Source organism: Melospiza melodia, chromosome 2 (assembly GCF_035770615.1).
Source record: "Melospiza melodia melodia isolate bMelMel2 chromosome 2, bMelMel2.pri, whole genome shotgun sequence".
NCBI classification, from domain to species: Eukaryota; Metazoa; Chordata; class Aves; order Passeriformes; family Passerellidae; genus Melospiza; species Melospiza melodia.
Window position 1 is genome coordinate 103,020,950 of NC_086195.1, and position 18,707 is coordinate 103,039,656.

The 18,707-nt window shown below is 34.8% G+C and overlaps 1 protein-coding gene across 15 annotated transcripts in view; it reads right to left on the reverse strand.

The window, feature by feature from the left end:
- Positions 1-18,707, reverse strand: part of MYCBP2 (MYC binding protein 2) — a 172,972-nt gene that overhangs the window by 78,947 nt on the left and 75,318 nt on the right. For all 15 annotated transcript variants that reach the window (XM_063149479.1, XM_063149485.1, XM_063149491.1 and 12 more), the window contains 16 exons: positions 16,707-16,911; positions 16,201-16,354; positions 13,716-13,888; positions 12,683-12,808; positions 12,462-12,589; positions 11,077-11,168; positions 10,048-10,182; positions 9,884-9,967; positions 8,537-8,633; positions 7,556-7,748; positions 6,672-6,946; positions 5,510-5,731; positions 3,692-3,883; positions 2,686-2,892; positions 1,814-1,945; positions 1,066-1,244 (listed from right to left, as the gene is read on the reverse strand). In XM_063149479.1, the coding sequence (XP_063005549.1) occupies positions 1,066-1,244; positions 1,814-1,945; positions 2,686-2,892; positions 3,692-3,883; positions 5,510-5,731; positions 6,672-6,946; positions 7,556-7,748; positions 8,537-8,633; positions 9,884-9,967; positions 10,048-10,182; positions 11,077-11,168; positions 12,462-12,589; positions 12,683-12,808; positions 13,716-13,888; positions 16,201-16,354; positions 16,707-16,911 (2,594 nt within the window). The remainder of the gene's footprint in view (positions 1-1,065; positions 1,245-1,813; positions 1,946-2,685; positions 2,893-3,691; positions 3,884-5,509; positions 5,732-6,671; positions 6,947-7,555; positions 7,749-8,536; positions 8,634-9,883; positions 9,968-10,047; positions 10,183-11,076; positions 11,169-12,461; positions 12,590-12,682; positions 12,809-13,715; positions 13,889-16,200; positions 16,355-16,706; positions 16,912-18,707) is intronic.

The following is an 18,707-nucleotide window of genomic DNA, read 5'->3' on the forward strand; positions in this document are numbered from 1 at the left end:
ATGTTTGTCTTTCATCCTTCTTACATAATGATGCTTCCCAATTAAGATACTTCATAATAAAGTCCAAATTTCCAGGAGACTAAATCAATTAAAGTATCATGACCTGCACCACTGCTATTCCATTCTTTCATAAGTAATTACTGGTTTTATTGACAAGCTGGATCTTTAAGCACAATCTTACATTTTAAGGTAGTTTAAAGCTATTCTATATCTTCAAATATACTATTACTATAATTTTGCTGGCCACTTTGTTTCTTCATATTTTACCTTCTTTAAAACTTTAAGAGCAATATATGTTCATGTGCTTGTTAGTCTAAAATACATCAGTTGGTGTAGTATTACTTTTTTGTATTTTCTACATCTTTTATTATGTAGGTACTTCTCACACAATGAAAGATAAAAGTAAATTATTATTCATTGATCCTTTTATTCCTTCCATCTTCTGGTAATCAGCCTTGTACTGCCAGTTTGAAAATCCTGCCTTTACACAAATCAGGGTAAGCACCTCAAACACAAAAGCAATGCTTTCTGCAAAAGCATTACCACAAGTGAATTCCTACTGTCAACCTGAAAGGCTGAAGTAAAGCTCCCCTGCAGGACCATCAGATGTTTCAGCTGATTTTCTTCAGGCAATTGAAATTTCTCTTTTTATACCTTTCACCTCTAAGTAAGAGAGGAGTTCCTATATAAATAGACCTTGCTTCACTACCTGATGCAATTTTTTTTGGAAACTGAAGAACTGAATAAATTGGAGAGATAAACATGCCAGTGAGCAATCTCTCAGATATCTCCTATGGTACAGAAAAACCAGAAATTGAAATAGTGTGAGTTCCTCATATTTAGAGCTTTAAGGTAGTAAACAATGGACCTCATAAGAAGTCAACAATCACATTATTTGTCAAATTAAAAAAAAAAACAGAGAACCTAAAACAAGACTGGAAGAGGCATCACAAGCACACTCTGGACACGTTTATTTCTATCACTTGCTAAAAACAGATGTGGTATAATAGCACTGTGATGGTTTCGTTGACTTTTCTTAGAAACGGATGATTACACCACACAAACCTGTAATAAAGGATCTGTGGGATCTGCCCTCGTGTTTGGTTGGTGCCGTTGCTGCTCAGACTGCACGTACTGAATGTGAACGTTACACCGTCCGGGCACTGCACCGTGGTCATCCCCCCATCTCCATTGGCAGTCCGGCTGCCATAATTCCGCAAACGAATCGCGTACTTCACGTTTTCCTGGGAAAGGAGAGCAAAAATAGGTTACAGTATAAAACAGATATCTAATGGCTTCATGGTATGTGAAAGTTAATATTTTACATTAATACTGGAGAGTCCGGAAAGTCCCGCAAAGCACTCTACAAATGAAATAAAACAAAAAAGGTCCAGCATGAAACGAAATCAGAGCTGCTCCATGTTCCCAAATTATGAACCATAACTTAAAATTACTACTAATTACTTTAAGAGCAAGCAGATATCCAAGAAAATTAACTATCAAGTAGCACAAAAAAAGTTGCATTTTCAAAAATATTCTAAAATTACTAGGCAACTATAATCTATCATATGCACTTATAAAAATCATATGCACTTGGGATCTAATTCCTTCTAGCTAAAGGATTTGGAACTTTAATTTACAACAATTTAAAACAACTGTAATTTACAGGTTGAAGTTGAGACTTTATGAAGAACACATCAAGATCAACTTGTGAATGTGCATCCAAAAACCCAAACAAAAAACACTGAGCACTTCAATTTTGTTATCTAAAGAAGTTGTATGAAACCTACAGATGTGATTTTATTTTATTTACCTTCAGTGGCACAACTTTGTCAAGTCTGATTTCAGCTATGTCACTAGGAGAATCATCTGTGGTGTAAGTTCCTTTAACCAATTCTAAAGAAGTCCATCTATGAGAATGAGTTGCATCTCCAGTATGATCACTCTGATTCAAAGAAACAAAGTAATTTTAATATATTTATAATGTAAATACACGACACACAAAATTGTGCAACTTATGTCTCATTGCATAAATTTTTACACATGGCATTACAAACAAAAAGATGAAAAACCTGCTCAGAGTCAACAGTAAAGCCTTTCCCCTAAAAAGGAAATTACTGAGCAGAGAGGTTAATTTCCCATAGTAACCTATGCTTGTCCTTTGGAAGAGATCAGAATCATCAGTTAGAGCGAACAACTGTGTGTAAAAGAAGAATAATTTTGTTTCATACAAGAACCCAGAAGACAGTTTTATGCTGCTTCTAAGAGAGTACATCAACAGCACATGAAACATCTGTAGGCACTGTCTGATCATGCTGGGAGGCTATCATCCTTTTCTTCAATTTTTGGTTATAACCTCATTTCTTAATTTCATTCATGGTTGACAGAGAGGTAACTGTACTAATTTATATTTATCTCCAGAAAGTCAAGAGCCCATGACACTTCAAATATTACTTGTAATAAAGGAAGAGTTCACAACAATAACCAAGATAAGGACCCTACTAGATATGGTATGAAGCTTGTGGTAATACAAAAATCTTCACCACAAGCAAAAAATCCTACTACCAGTGCACTGTTTTACTGGTAGTCTAGACTGAGTATGAATATGCCACTTTGTAAAACATACTCTAAGAAAACCTCTGGGGTTACTTTTGTTCAAATTGTTTTCCCAAAAGTAGTACTTACATCATCAACTAATACCTCCAACTCATACTCATGAATTCCTCCTCCACCATAAACAGAAAATCCTACTACAACTACACCAGGTTTGTCAACAGAGAAACATATGGCATCAGGGGATCCATTCCCAGTATTCCAGCTTCTTCCCTGACTTGTTTTAGTGAATCGGTTTGGAGTGGATTTGACAGAATGGAGAGAATTCAGTCCATCAACCTGCAGAAAATTAAATACAATTGTCAGAAAATATTCACTGCTAAATTTTAGACAACTTTAATAAAGCAAAGTGAATTATCAGATTTTTCAACTGGGTAAATTTAAAAGTCAACTCATAAACCACAGAAGATGCCACTATTTAGCTTTCTATTTAATATTGACTAAAAAGAAAGGATTTCTGATAATTAGAAATTAACTAGGAATAATCAGAAATCCAACTCGGTATTTTAAAGTATTTAAATATATATTTTATGGATAAATTAGCAAAAAATACAGATTAGCTGTACTGAAAGAAAGGTTAGGTATTTCTGCCTTAGGTAGAGTCAAGATTAAGAGAGGGCAGAAACAGATGCTACGTAATGGTAAAAACACTTGAATCAAGATGTTATCAAAAGCTGATTCTTTCTATGAGAAAAGCTTGTTGATAGCACAGAGATAGTGATGTGCCTTTAACAAAGTCAAATACTTTTCTGTCATTTAATGAAGTTATAGCCTCCTGAAAGAATTGTATATCTACCTAAATATGCAGGCAAAAAGCAAAGTACTCAAAAACTGTGCCTTTTTAAAAACAATCTGTAGTATTCTTCAGCACTAATGAAGTAGCTAATTATCTACAGTACTTCTCTAATACAGTGAATATATGCTTTTAAATCTATACAAAACATCTGCACTACTCAAAACAGAGAATTCCACAATCTCTGAAAGATCTACACACCTAAAAAATACCCATCTAGCCTCTATCACATATGTAGTAAGTTTGTCCTGAAAGATTTCTAAAATTGTTTTAGAGCAGCTTTACCTCAGATCCTAATGCAGATGCTGTAAGCTCACTCACAATACTAGCAAGCAACCCACAGGTATTAGAAACCAGATGTGAAGAGAAAAGTTCATTTTCTCTTCTAAGGCTGTTCCGTACTGGTAAAACAACAATGACCAACATCTTTTCCAGCACTTCCCGAAAGCTTGTCATCCCTGAAACATTTTCTTCACTCTGCAGTGTAAACAAAAACAATGACAAATGACATGGTTATTAAAAAAAACAAAACACAAACTTTCACATATTATGAGTATTAGGTAACTGAAATATCTGTGACTTCATGAAGATTAGAAATGTCTAGAAGGTGAAAAAAAGATTAAAACACTCAAAGCTCTCATAGGATGTATTCCTTTGTCAAAAGAATTGATTGATGTCTTTAATTTCCTGTATGAGGTGGTGACAAGTCTTTTCTTAAATTGGAAAGACACCAGATATAGATGTCCTTTCCAGGAGATGTCTCCTCTTTATATACTATACAGTCATAAAACCTATGGGCTTTAAAAGCATACATTTAAAACACAATGGACATATAGCGACATTTGAAACTGTTCATATAATTTTCTTCTGCAGGGTCTAAACAAGAGACTTGGAAGCTTTATTGTTTTGGTGCTAGTAAAAAGAATCTTCTGTGCAAAGAGGTAAGACAAACCAGTGGTGGGATAATTATAAACAGCTCTTCTTTGCTGAATGCAGTCTATGAAACCAATCTAAGCTCAGGCATCTATTGTGTCTTCTGGCTAGCAGTGACATCCACTGCTTTCAACAAGAAAAATAAAATCAGCTCAACAGATGAAAATCCAAGGTTTATCTCTTACCTCTTTATATGTAAAAAAAAAAAAAATCCAAGCAGTGAACAAATACGGAAGACAATCAGCAAAGCAAACCTGTACAGAACATTTTTCCATCTTTTACAGTTAGGAGGCTGCTGTATCCAAGACACAAATATTATATTTGCATTTAGTAGTGCCTGTTGTTTTTTCCTTCATTTATTTGTACAGGTGCTTTCTAAGTCCATGAAAGCTTTTAGCACAATAATGGCCTACAGGAGTATGTCTCCCAGCTAAACTGCGTATCTTAGGAAGAGTAGAAAACTTCTTACCTTACCTTTCGCTCTAAATTTCTGGGAATGGTAGATTCTACAACTATCCTTTATTTACCTTTCTTGCACAATTCATAACTTCATACCCCTATTGTCAGCCAAATTGAAGAATACTGTTTAGTAGTCTCATTTCCCTAATTATTATCTTTTATTTTATTTATCTTCTATCTTATTTCATCTAATTTCTCATTCCTGTAAATCAATTCTAAAATATCAGAACTACAACAATACAGCATTAAAGAGCCCTTGATTAGGAAATTGTTTAATAACTTTTGCTAAAACAGTATGAACTGGGATTCCTTTACTGACCCCCTTAAAAACTCCAGTTTGGGACATGACTTTTTATAACTAAGGCTGTCTTCCTCAAAACATCAAATCTATTGACATGCTCCTCCTTGTGATCACATGAAAAAATTGCTGCAGAGACACAATGCAACAGAATACTACTCCAAAGGATATTTCTTCCAATTTAATATTCTAAGAACCATTCTGCTTAGACATTCCCCAAAGAAGAAACAGTTGGAATATGTCAGACAAAAAGTTGAAAATTGTACAAAATAAAGTTTCTGAACTAAGCCTTTTAGAAAGAAAACACTTAGGACAACTAATGTACATTTTTATCGAGTAAAAACGTGTAGGTACGTAACAGTTTTCTGTTGCAAAGTGAAAGAAATCATTGGATCTTTAGAACACATCCTCACCTGACTGAGCTTTTCCATGTGTGCAACCAGAAGAGGGAAGCGATGGGCCAGGGCAGAGTCGTTCTCGGTGCTGACTTGTTTAACCATGGAGCGCAGCAAGGCCTCTCCGTCGTAGGCGATGGGAAAGATGGAGGTCAGCTTCACCGACGTGTGGCACAGGGCAGACATCACCGCTGCAAGGAGCCGACTGCTGGAGGTCTTAAAGTTGGCTTCCTGGATATCCTAAACACAGAAAAGAAATTAACAGAATGGCACCACTGCACTGAAACAACAGAGAAACTACTCAGAAAGGAACTTTCCAGTTTTACTGTAATTAATAAAAATAATTTAGAGAAAGCTTTTCTATGAATTTACACTACCTTCCCTCATAAGCTTGAATTCAGGTCTTCAAAACTGGAGTAATTAAAATTTATTGGTTGGCATGCTTTAAAATAAACCCATATAGTATTACTTTGAAAATTTTGGTATCCTTTGAAGACAAGACTTTTCTTATATTAACAATTATAATTAAACGACTTAGAGTAATACATTTAAGAACAGATTCTTCCTTGAAATTGTATATGCTAAATGAATCTTCATGCAAAGCAGCAAACTGTTGACAGCTCACCACAAGCAATGCAAACAAACCAACTACACTGTTTAGATGTGAGATGGTCATTCACAATAAGCAAAAGAAGAAAGTTGTTGATTACAGAATAGTATTTCCAGCTGCTTCTCATGTACTTGGCTGGATCAGAGCACTGCTGCAGTAATGAGTAATTACTCAAGTATTAGTGATAAAAAATACTACATGGATGCTCTTCGGCAACATGCAGCAAGAGTAAGCACATATAAAGGCATGGCCTCAACACTGAAAAAGCAGGTGCTGACAGTTACCAGCCCCACAAATTTTCTTCATTGTCCCACAGACAATCTTGAAAGTTAAAGAAGACAAAGTTCCAAGGCTCTTATTGAACTACATTTAGAGAACACTCCAAACAAACAAAACCAGGAACAAATCCAACTCCCAATCATTTAAAAAACAATACAAAACACAACAGAACTTGAGTCACAAATCAGAATAAATGCAAAAAATTAGTAATATTTTCAAGTATTACTTGGCTTCAATTTGAGCAAAAGGACAAGCCAAGCTGTTATATTTACTTGAGCCATTTTAATGTACCTGGTCCAAACAGTTCAGCAAGTCACAAAGACATGCCCACTGGAGAGCTGGTGTTGGATAGAATGAATGGAAGCAAGCTGTAAATGTATTATGGCATTCCTGAAGAACAGCTTCTAACAGACTGAGAGGCTGACTAAGATATCCTTGTGGATCATTGTCCAGCTTCACCATGCAATGGTCAACTCCTTCAGATAAAATTTTTCTCAGCAAGGTCCTAGTTTTTCCAATGCAATCTGCTAGTTTGCTGGTTTCTTCTACAACTGCCTTAGCTGTAGCTAAAAGATTACACAAACAGAAGCATTAAATGCACAATAATGAAATATTTTCATGTTAGAATGCACACTTTACATGCAAATAGAAAAACGGGGAATTCAGCAACATTGTTGAATCTACATTCAGAGAAGTTAATTCCAAAAATAAAACAGTGAGAGGGTGTTAAACTCTATCAAAGAAACCTGACCATTAAAAACTCCCACTTTTCTGATCTTTTATAATATATACTGCACTTTAATGAGCATTGTTAAAGTACAGGCATGAAAAACACACAATCTTTCAAATTCCCAATTTGCTCACTGTCACAGCAAACACTATGTACAGAAATGGAAAAAAGAAGATACAAACTGTCCAAAACAGCTCAACTGACAAAAGCACACAGGAAATTACCTTTAAAATACACAGGTTACAGCGCAAACATGTGGTACTAGGATACTTAGTTATGCAGATAATTGGAAATTTCCTGTTTCTGACAACAAATCTTTTAATGCTCCAATAACACCATCTGTGTGAGCAAATCTATTTTATACCATATCCTACATGACAACTTAGATCAAATAATAAATTTCTTGTAGATTATTTGCTAATAAATATGAAACTGAGAGGAATACCTGATATTGGGTATATTTCACAGGTGTAGACCCTCAGCAATCTCAGGCAGCAAGTGCCCACAAAACGTAACCTTTCCAAATCCAGAAGAGTAGCAGTGTACTGGAAACCCTTCAGCCCACGAAGTTCTTCAACTCCCAGCACCAGTGTTGTCCAGCTCCAGTGAAGAATGCTCAGCAAAGACTCAAAGCATTCCTATTTCAGGGTATGAAGGATAGATACCAAGACAGATTTAGTGTTAAAAACCAAAAAATGACAGTTCTGCATCAGCGTTAGACAAAAGGCAAACAGCATCTTTTTTTATGTTTACCTGAATCAGATAGCATCTTTATTTATGTCTATACACATCTATCATGCAACCAATTTGCTTGAGAATATTAAAAAAGAAAAACCACTGAGAATGCAGGGGACACTTCACTGCAATACCATAATAAAATCTATCTATAAGCTTTATTACAATATTATGTGCGGAAGCCCCTCATTATTTAGGAAAAAATGTATTCACCTGTAATGGAGATTTTCAGTAAACTTTATTTGCTTATCTACAGAAGTGTACAACACTGATTTTTGACATAATACATTTTTGTCATAAAGTATTATCAGGGCTGTGTTAATTTTGTTTTTAATCAGTTATGATCAGCAGGACCATGAACACTATATGACATTTACAGTACTTGAAAGCTAAACAGAAGCACATGGTAGTTCACAAAAAATCTGAGGATGTAAAAAGTTTTGTTTCTACTATTATTATTGTATGTGGTCAGTAATTTCACAAAGCTGTACAGAAAACAAAAGTATTTGGTGTTGAACACCAAAGTGAAATCTTCAGAAAAAGTAAAATATTAAAATATTCTTAGCAGTGTACCTAACTTCTGCTTGAGAAAGCAAGCACAAAATCACCATTATTTCCACATCTAGACTTTTCAGTTTCCTAACCATGTATGAACTTGCAGGAAACACAGAATATTCCCAGTAGTACTCACCACAGAGACAGTTCTGGCAAAAGATCTCTTTAAAATATGTACAGGTTCACTAGTTTGCTGTTTTCCTTTGGATGCACTGCCATCACTTGTTGGCAACCTGGAAGAACAATTTTAGAACTTATTTGAAATCTCCAGTTTTCACTTTTAGTAGAGTTTTGGGTTGGGTTCGGTGTTTTGTTTTGGTTTTTAACTTTTTGTAGCTTTTACTGGTTTTATTGTTCAACTGGGGAAAAGAACCAAAGTGAAAAAAGTTTTAATTCTCAAAAAAAAAGTTCACCTTCAACATAACTTTCTCCAATTTCCTCATCATTCTAGACCAGTAACCAAGTGTCCTGAATTGTGTCCAACTGGCAGTACTGTAACAACTGAAAACTAGGCTGAGATTTAATTACATGCAATTATTACAAGAATCAACTGTATTTCCTCAGATGACATCAAGACTAGAAATGTTACTCCTTAAAAGAACACCGGTTTTGTGAAGGAAAACGTATGAGGAGGTTAAAAATACAGACAGCATCTATCACTGCAGCATCTTCCCTTTTGTGCCACCCATTGGTCTTCAGAGGCCTCAAGGCTTGGTTGCCTTTTGGCCACAGCCATCTCTCTACAGAAATCACCTAAATGATGAATTTGTCATGCCAGGACTTCATATACATCAAAATGAAACCTTCACCTGAAAGGACAGGGCATCTATGGACAGAAAGGTAATTGGCAGAAGTGAGCTGTTCTGCAGAGGAACCTTGAAAAGGACATTCTTAGAAAGGACAAGAGAACAGGTATCAAAAAATTCTAACCTTCAGAATCAATGTGGAAGCCAGGGGAATTACATACACAAAAATATATAAAATTTATGTCATGCATCTATCTGAGGACATCTGTAAAATATACTATCAACACAGTGAAAGAGTTCCTGATTATTTAAACACATAACATATATCAAGGCAATAAGTTTATGGTAACTTATTGTAAAGCACAGGTCATTGTTGATTTTGGCTTTGTTACATTAACATCATCTGTCTAAGAGTATACAGTTCCTAAAATGAGGGGGACCAAATAGAGAACTTCCCAACTAGCAAAAAATATTATTAATGTTATTGTGAGATTCTATGGATGTAAATGAAAATCTCCAGACTCATGCAGCATGACTGCAAGAAAAACAGCAAGGAAGTGAACGTGGATATAATTTCATTACTTTTCTCAAAGGCACTAAGTTTTCCCTACATTTTTCAGATACTGATTTCCTTCACTTAATACAGTAGTATTTTCATGAAACACAGTTATAGTGAATTTAATACTTCTATTAGAAAAAAACATGTCAGTACACTGTTCCAGAGGTTAAAGTATTACCTGTATAATAATTGTGGAATCTGCCCTGCATTCACGTCTGTACCATTATTTGATTTCTTGGAACTTTTAAACTGAAATACAACACTGAAAGAGAAATAACCCAGTTATTATTCAAGCCTTATTAGAGCTCTTCTTTTTCAATAAAAATAAAGAAAAAAATATACCCATCATCTGTAGTAATAGAGGCCTGTCCATGAGATCCACAATCACTGCTAGGTCCTGACACTCTTGCCCAGGCTACATACCACCAGCCAGCTTGCAGGAGTACTGGCTCATCAAACATCATGGCATATTTCTCTCTGGGAGAAGTAAACGTTGGAAAATGTTAATTATTTTTATATTCACTTTTAACAAATTACACTCTAATTATAAAAAGAAATTGAGAAACAATGGTATTAAGTTGTATCTATTTAAATTCAAAACCCAAAAGCTTTTAATCTAAGAATTTTAATCTAAAAATATTGTAGTAATTAAAAAATAATTCAGAAGGACCTACAAATGCCTGAGTTGTGCTTGATCTTGAACTGTGAACAATCATATCAATGCTGAACAGAGTAAGAAGACATTAAGTTAAATTAATTTTAAAAAGTAAGTCAATTAACTTAAATAAACCCAATTACATCTAATATACAATACTGCAAGCAAAGTACTAATTATAAAGTACTATATAATACTGATTTCAGAAAATGTTTGCAAATGACAAGAACTTGTACATAAATTCTTAGTAATTACAATAAGCATTAAAAAAATTAACAGGATATATATTTAGGGGATTGATATATAAGATTTAAACCTGAAAGAATTAATCACGTATCATTTGAAATTTAAATTACTTGATTACAGAGAACGAATAAGCAGCTACCACGTATCTAAACCAAACCATATCCACAAAAGAACTGCTGCAATATTTTGTCTTATGGTCTCAACACAGGAAGATGGGATTTGACTTGAATTTATACAAGAGCAAGAATTTGATTATTTTTCTTCTTTTAATTTAAATACCGTAATGGCTTGGGGACGAATTTGGTGTTTTACTATTTCCCTACACACATCAAGTGTTTTACATCACTTGCTACAAAGTTTTAATGATGTAGACCATCTCTGTTGATATTTAAAGTGATACTAAAATGTGTATAGGGAAGTAAAAATAAAGATCAAGAAGCAGGTGTAAGTAGGCAAGCTAAACATCTTACCTGGCAGCACAGTCATATGCTAAAACATCTGTCTCAGCAAGGAGGTCTCCATCTGTCTCATGGTCTCCCCCATCTGGACCCAATTCAAACAACTGGTGAAGTAAGAAAGAAGGTAAAATTATGTTTTAGGTGTTGGCAACCTCCTAACACCACTTTTTCTTGTCTGGCATTCTGGGAAATTGCATGACTGGGACAAAAAATGATACCTAAGAGAACTTTATTTTCTTACTTACAAATAATTTCTACCGTTTGATGATTTTGAAAATGGACCACAATACATGTCTATGACTTCTCTTGCAAACACCTATTTAATACACATCTTATTTCTGGCAGGACTAGCAGTTCTTATCGTGGCTGTAAGCTAATCCTAAACAAACTGAAAATATAATGTTAGAATATTATCATAACGTTATTACCTCTGGTATTTAAAAGGTGTGATTAACATTAACTTTCTTGGCTTAGTACTTAGTTATTTGCAATTCTCAGTCACTATGTTAAACTAGAATAAAATGCAACTGCTTATTTTCTGTTGGCTTAGACAAATGTTACCGCTAAGCATGTCATACATTTGCCTAGAATAAACCTCAATACCTATGCATCTGAAAACAGAAGGAGAAAATTCATTATTCCACTAAATGATAAATAACAACAATAACATGTTCTGAATACACAAACATCTAACAGAAATCTCAGATATAACATCTTTCACCAAAATCCTTATAAAGCATAGGAGCAGAGAACAGTCACCCAAAACCAGAGGTCTTACACCAGTGTGTGTTTCTGTAAGGTTTATTTATCCAGATTTATTTATTTTGCCAGATTTATTTATTTTGAAACAATCAGCACACATGCTCCACCCATAATCATGCCTATATTTGGCACAGAGTTAATTGTATTTGCTGCCATTTTCTCTCAGTTGAAGAATCCCAGCCCAGAAGCTATCCATAGAGCAGTATGAGAAAGAAATAGCATGGAAAGTGGAAAGCAATGGCTCCTGATAAAGGACTCTTTTTCTGTTTTTGAGAACAGCTCCTCATGCATCACACAGCATGTGATTTTAACCGGAAGTCCACTACACCAATCTTCTGCTGGTGGACCTTGGAGCTTTGTGTAAATATATCACAGAACCATTCAGAATCTAAAATAACTGCCCAAGGTATCTCTAGGATGGCACAGCATTTAATGAAGGTAAGAATGGGTCAATTTCATGAAAAGTAAGAATGGTAATTCTCAGCTCTCTACTTCATCCACTGTGCCTGCATAATGCTTTCCACATACAGTAAACCATGAATCAAGAAATAAAACTAATCATGGTTTTGGACAGCATTACTGAAAGTTGTGATTTTGAGACACAATATTGCTTAAAACAAAACCAAACCTCCTACCTTTATTTTAGCAGTGTATTCACCTCTACCACCAAAAAGACCAAGACCACCTAGCAATATATCTGTGTCAGCACAGAAACGGATAGCTTCTACTGAGTGGGCTGAATAACCCCAGCCTCCTCCATGACCTGCAGAAAAACCCCAACAAAAATGTAGTTAATCATAGTCTGTTGTTCTGCAACCCCATCAGCATGTGCTATGAAATTTTAGTGTGTACATACTTTCAAATCTGTTAACAACACTATAGTCTTCTTTAGAATAAACTTTCATTACTGCTTGAGTCTCTTCTTCTGTATTTGCAACACCCATTTTTAAGTCCTGCATAGCAGCCAAAGTATCAAGGCAACCTAAAAGAAAGCAAAACCAAAAAGAACTCAAATTCTCTCAGTGTTGATTATAATAATTGAAATAGAAATGAATACTAGTTAAGAAAATCAAAGCAATCTGTTTTGTCCCCACATCACACATATGCTACCAAGTAGCTTTATACTTTTGATTTAGTTATAGGGCACTGCTGCAGAATCTCAAGGCTTGCTAATGAACATAAGCTTCATTTATTATCCAGAATAACAAACAAATGTGATTAAACCTACTCTGAAACTTTCCTAATGGCAAATAAATTGCCAGTAACATTTTTTTCCTTTTTACACTTAAAATATTACCCAAAAAGAGTTAAAGTAGGAACTGAATTACGGTCAGATTTGAAAGTCTTCACAAAGGTGTTTTGTTTCATACACTCAGTGGACAAGTGAGTTAAAATAACTGGGTATGTTGCACATGGCCAGTTTACGTATGAACACAGTGTACTTACGTGTTACATTTTTAGACTACAAAAAACTACAAAAGGAAATCATTAGACAAAACTGCAAAGATTTTATATACTGCACTTACTTTAAAATAAAAATAACTTATTGAAGATCACTTTTTTCAGGTTTGAGTTATTTGAGATTCCAGGTTAAGAATACTGACTTTATTCTGCGGACTTTCCAAAAAGATCCTCTAGGAAGGTCTCTTACTTTATTATGTAGGCATCTAACAAGTTTGACCAGAACTCTAAAATCCTCGAACATCATTAAAATGGCAGAAGATAACTACATTAGCCAAATTATAAAAGTTAAAATGAATGGTGAAAGACTACAAAATGAAATTTTAACTAAAAAAGTCAGGAAGTTTTTAGATTACAATTTGTTTTTACATTAAGCTATGTTACTTTACTTTGTCTAAGGTTCTGACTCATGAACTATAAATATATACCTAGAATATGCAAAGCTGCATGAGATCTGGTGGTTAGAGCTTTGGAACCTGTTGGCAGAGCAAGTTCTGGACTCAGAATACTACACCGGGATTGCATGTCTGGAGCTGAGGGAAGCCTGGAATCGGCAACTACTGCGTTGTAACTCCACAGTTCCCTGGCATTTGGGCGAAACCTGGAGCAAGAGAAAACAGAACGAACAAAACCTGTCATCTACTGAAAAAATACAAAACCTTATCAACAATTACATTTTTAAGATATTTAATGTAAAATGCAGATCTGCTGGTATAAACTCTTGGAACCGAGCATCACTATCACAAATATATGAAAACTTTATTAGCTTAACACTCCAGCAAACAAAAAGATACAAAAATATTATTATACCTTAAGTCAAAAAGTCGTATAAGGGTTTAGAAATTTCAGAAAATATTAAGACATTTCTCAAAGCTAACAAATGTTAAAACAGCATTATCTATTAAGAAGTGTGAAGTAACTAGCTAAGTACTAAACAGAATGGCAGATGTGCTCAAAAATTTTAAAGATGCTAAGCGAAAGGAAAAGGCTTACCTTCAAATAAGAGAAAAAAATCTTGAGGAATCCAACGTATTTTGTTTGGGCTATTTTAAATGGGTAACATCGCCTCATGGGTTTTTAAGGGATTATAAAAAAAGGGCAGCATAAACAAGGGAATACAAAGACTTTCTATAATATAGATTAACACATAGAAAAAAGGAAATGAAATCTTTGAAACCACTACATAAAAGGAAAAAACAGTAAGAAGTCTATAGGAGTGTTCTGAAGAAGCACAAAAGGAATTTTCACTTGCTACCCTTTCAAAAATCTTAAGGTCAACAAAATAGTTTTGGCAAAAGATATTAAAGGGCACCATACATATTCAGGATTTTAACAAGTTATCAATGTTCAAATTTATACACATGACATTCCACATCCACTTGAATTTCTGCTAAGAGATTAAGTCACAAAGCTTTGCAGAAATGTTTAAGCTGCACATCATCAAAATGTTGTCTCTGTACAAGAAATTGAATCCATCACTTAAATGGGCATGAATCAAAATGTCCAGAAATAATAATATGCCAAGTATTTAACTACTAATAGGCATGTTTATTAACATGTCTCTTACTCAGACTATTTTTCATTTTCTATTGAACAAGAATGGGATATAACAGAGAAATAAATCTTCACAGTCTCAAAAAATCCACTCTTCAGTTAAGCATTTAAGCTCTGGATTTAGTTCCATAGTCCCCAAAGTACTACAAGACAGTAAAATATCTCAATTCATGTTTATCCACAATATCTAACATGTGACTTTTTACTTCCTTCAGCTGGATACCCGTTTTATTGTCTTCAAGTTGAGAATCATTATCTTGCCTCCCCTGAAACTTGCTGCATTCCCATGGCCATTGATAACTGGTTTAGTTCCCAAATTGAGTCTTTCAGCAGATTTGAACATGCTGAAAATATAGAACTCTAAGGGATGTGGGTGCTACTGTTATTTCTAATCTCAACATAATTTAAATAAAAACTGAACCAGTGAGATTCAAACAATCCTGCAGATGTGCAAAATGCAGAATTGCAACCATCCAAGGTAACCCCTATTTCATAAAGGAATGTGCCTGGCAAGCACATGCTTTAATTTAAATTGGCTGTTAAGTTCTTGAATCTCAATTCTGGATGAAGACATCCAAAGTAGGACACAAGTAGCTTTTAAAGACATGATCCTATGAGATACCATCTCTTCCAGATGAATGTTGCTAGCTGGTTCCCTGCATCGCTCAAACTTGTTTTGTCTTCAAGCAATTTAAATATCATGAAGCCCACAAACTCAGATGGAAGTTCAGATTTCTCTACAAATCCTAGTTAATATACCTTTTAAATTGTTATAGAAGAATGTTATGATTCTGTGTTGGAACAAAGGCTTATTATCTCCACTTGCTCAAAGACTACACTGCAAAGACTGAAATAAATACAATTAGTCTGAATGTCTATGCCATCTAAATAAACACCTTTACTATGACCTCCCAAAATGTCAGAACTGAAAAGAATACCATTGCTCTACCCCTTCTCTAGTGGTCTTAACCACTAATGGCTGACAGAAGAACAACAATTTAAGACACACACATAAGGCAGCTGAATATGGAAAGGAAGTTATTCAGTCAAGTGTTAGGTAGATGGAGGAAAGGGATTTAGGAGAGTACAGAGACAAAACAAGATTTGAATCCCCAAAGTATTATGAGACTGGAATGAGAATGATGCAAAAAAAAAGAAATTTTAAAAATGCAGAAAAGAGAACATGTTTGTTTTGGGCTTACTTGAACAAACCATCCAAAAATGAGAAAAATATTTATGGAAGACTAAAAACTGTTTTTCATTTACAGAGAAAATAAGCATAATCAAATCTCCAGCCTTGAACAATATTTTAAAAATTATTTATATATTACTATTTTAGTAGCTATAATCCACACTTGCCTCCAAATAACATCATAGACAGGATCCAGACACACACCAGAACCTTGAAGGTCTTCCTGCTCAGAATCATTGAATGTTTTGCAACTGCCATCTACTTTGTTTATCAGAAGACATTTAAAAGGAGGAGGTTCTGATATTGAAGCTGGTACCAAACCTAGATCAGGGAGTAAAAAGAGGAAACATGAAGACACCACTCATTAATGCTTTATGCTCAGAAAATGGCATGTTATACAGTAGGGAAGAACAGATATACTGCTACAACAAAAATATAAATAGAGATAAGACTTAAATGGAGGTGAAGGTTAGACTTTCACATTATTATTTTAAATAAAAAACACCTTTCTAAAGAAAGGATTGCCATATGTAGTAGAACTAGAAGGCAAAAATATTTTCAGTTCCTCCATCCATGTTTTTGACTTGTTGCTCCTCTATTGTTTACACAACTGAACCCACTTTCTCCTCCAGCACTTCTATAAGCATTTAAAATAATAGAGAAGAGTTCTTGCCTATTATATGCCTGCTTGCAAAGATCTCTGATGTAGCAAGCACATGAGAATTAATGAGAGCTTCGTCGATCCGGAGGAAAGTCTGGTCCCCGCTCGCGCCAATCCACGTAGCTTTGCGCCCATACTTGGAGCCTATGTTAGGCATTGGGGCTGGCTTTGCATTCCAGTAGGGCATGTCCAGAATTGGTCTGCCAAGCTGACCTTTCTGTAGGAAGAATGCAAGAATCAGTAAGTGACTGCAAGTGAATCAGTGAATGCAAGTATCAGTTAGTGTCAAAGATAGATAAATTACTTCAATAGTTCCATCACACAAAATTGGTAAGCTGGAAGAGAATTCACCACAAAACTACCTTCAAAATGCAGTGCCTGCTCCAAGTGAAGTGTTATGCATTTAACTACAAGGAACAAGTTACTGACAAATATACTCCTCCCTTTTCAGATAGGTTTTTGAGTAAAGTTTTTGTTAAATACAACTACAACTCTCTATGATGGATAACCCTGCTCTTCATCTTCAGTATCAAATATAAAAGCGTTGTTTTCCTACGATGTTCAATATCCGATTAATATTGGTGCTAAACAAGGAATAGATTCATAAGAAAAAAAATTTGTATTCAGATAGACCATCCAAGCTCCATTCAATTCTGAACTTACATGGACTAAGATTCATAGAGCAAATACCTCTTAAAAGTACTGAGAAATCGATTAGCTCATCAAACTTGAGCTAAAAACAGTGCCTCGGTAAGCACTGCTGCACATGCTCATGAACACTTATCTGGAGATCTAGGGCTTTACCTCTATGTACAACTAGTTACTGAGCTGGACCAACAGTTCATATACTGCACCTCAGTATGCAGAAAGAACTGCTGCCAGAAACCTGCTCATGCTCCATCTACCTCCCTCAGGCACAGAAAACGCACTGCATGCAAATAAAGTTAAAATGATTAGAGAAAAGAAAAATGCATATAAAGCAAATGTCTTCTGTTCGGCACATTACTCATCTTTCTTCATAACAATATAAGTAAGTAAACATGGTGAAGACATTTTCAAGTAACATGCTTTGTTCTGACTTTATGAAGCTTTCAGCAAACTTTCTAGTATCACAATACTAAAAGCAGACACAAAAATCAAGTGGTCTAAATATGGCCTAAACCTATTTGTTTTCTTTTAGAGAAAGGGGAAAAAACCCTCAGTCAACTGACAAGCTTTTACACCCCATTTCTGAGAGTGAACTTGGTTTTTCAGGGGCCAAGTTTCACTGCAAGACAGCAAAGCTTAAACCTTTACATGTTTACATGTCAGTTTTGACGGGAACACGTACATCAAAGCTTTTGCCTAAAGTCTAAAAAACAACAAAATATTACTCATTTTCAATTCAGGACATGACTTTCTACTTGCAAAATTTCAGTCTTCACTTTTTAATTTCATTTTTTTGTAAAAAGATTTCAGAAGTTGAAATTTCTCTTCTCTTGTGTCAGGCAGTAAGTAGTTTTTAAGCATGTAAAAATAGCTCAGTACTTATACGCTACAAGGGGCATCTTTGCCAACACAGGGAGGCAGAGAGGGAAGTAAACAATGTTTAAATGCATGTTTAGTGAATATAAGAATGGATTCCACATGGACATGGGGAAATATACACCACATGGATATGAAAGAAGACTACTGGAGTTGTGCTGTGCTGTACTGAGCAATAACCCCTTCCCTCAAGTGTAAGCAGAACTTCTGCAACTCATTGCTGTTTCTATGGAAGAATCCAAACAGCTTTTTCCTATCAAATGGAGACAGGTAATAGAATAGGCAACAATTACTTAGAACCAAGCTTGAAACAGTAAGAGTTTGAGAAAACAGGTGCACTTTATAAAATAACACTGTTTTAAATCACCATCTTCATTAAAATATTAAAAAAACCCCAAGAATTCCTGGCATTATGCTTTTCTAATCAGAACAATATTAAAGGCTACATTTTAAAACATAAGTACCAAAGACATGCAGAAGTTATGCACA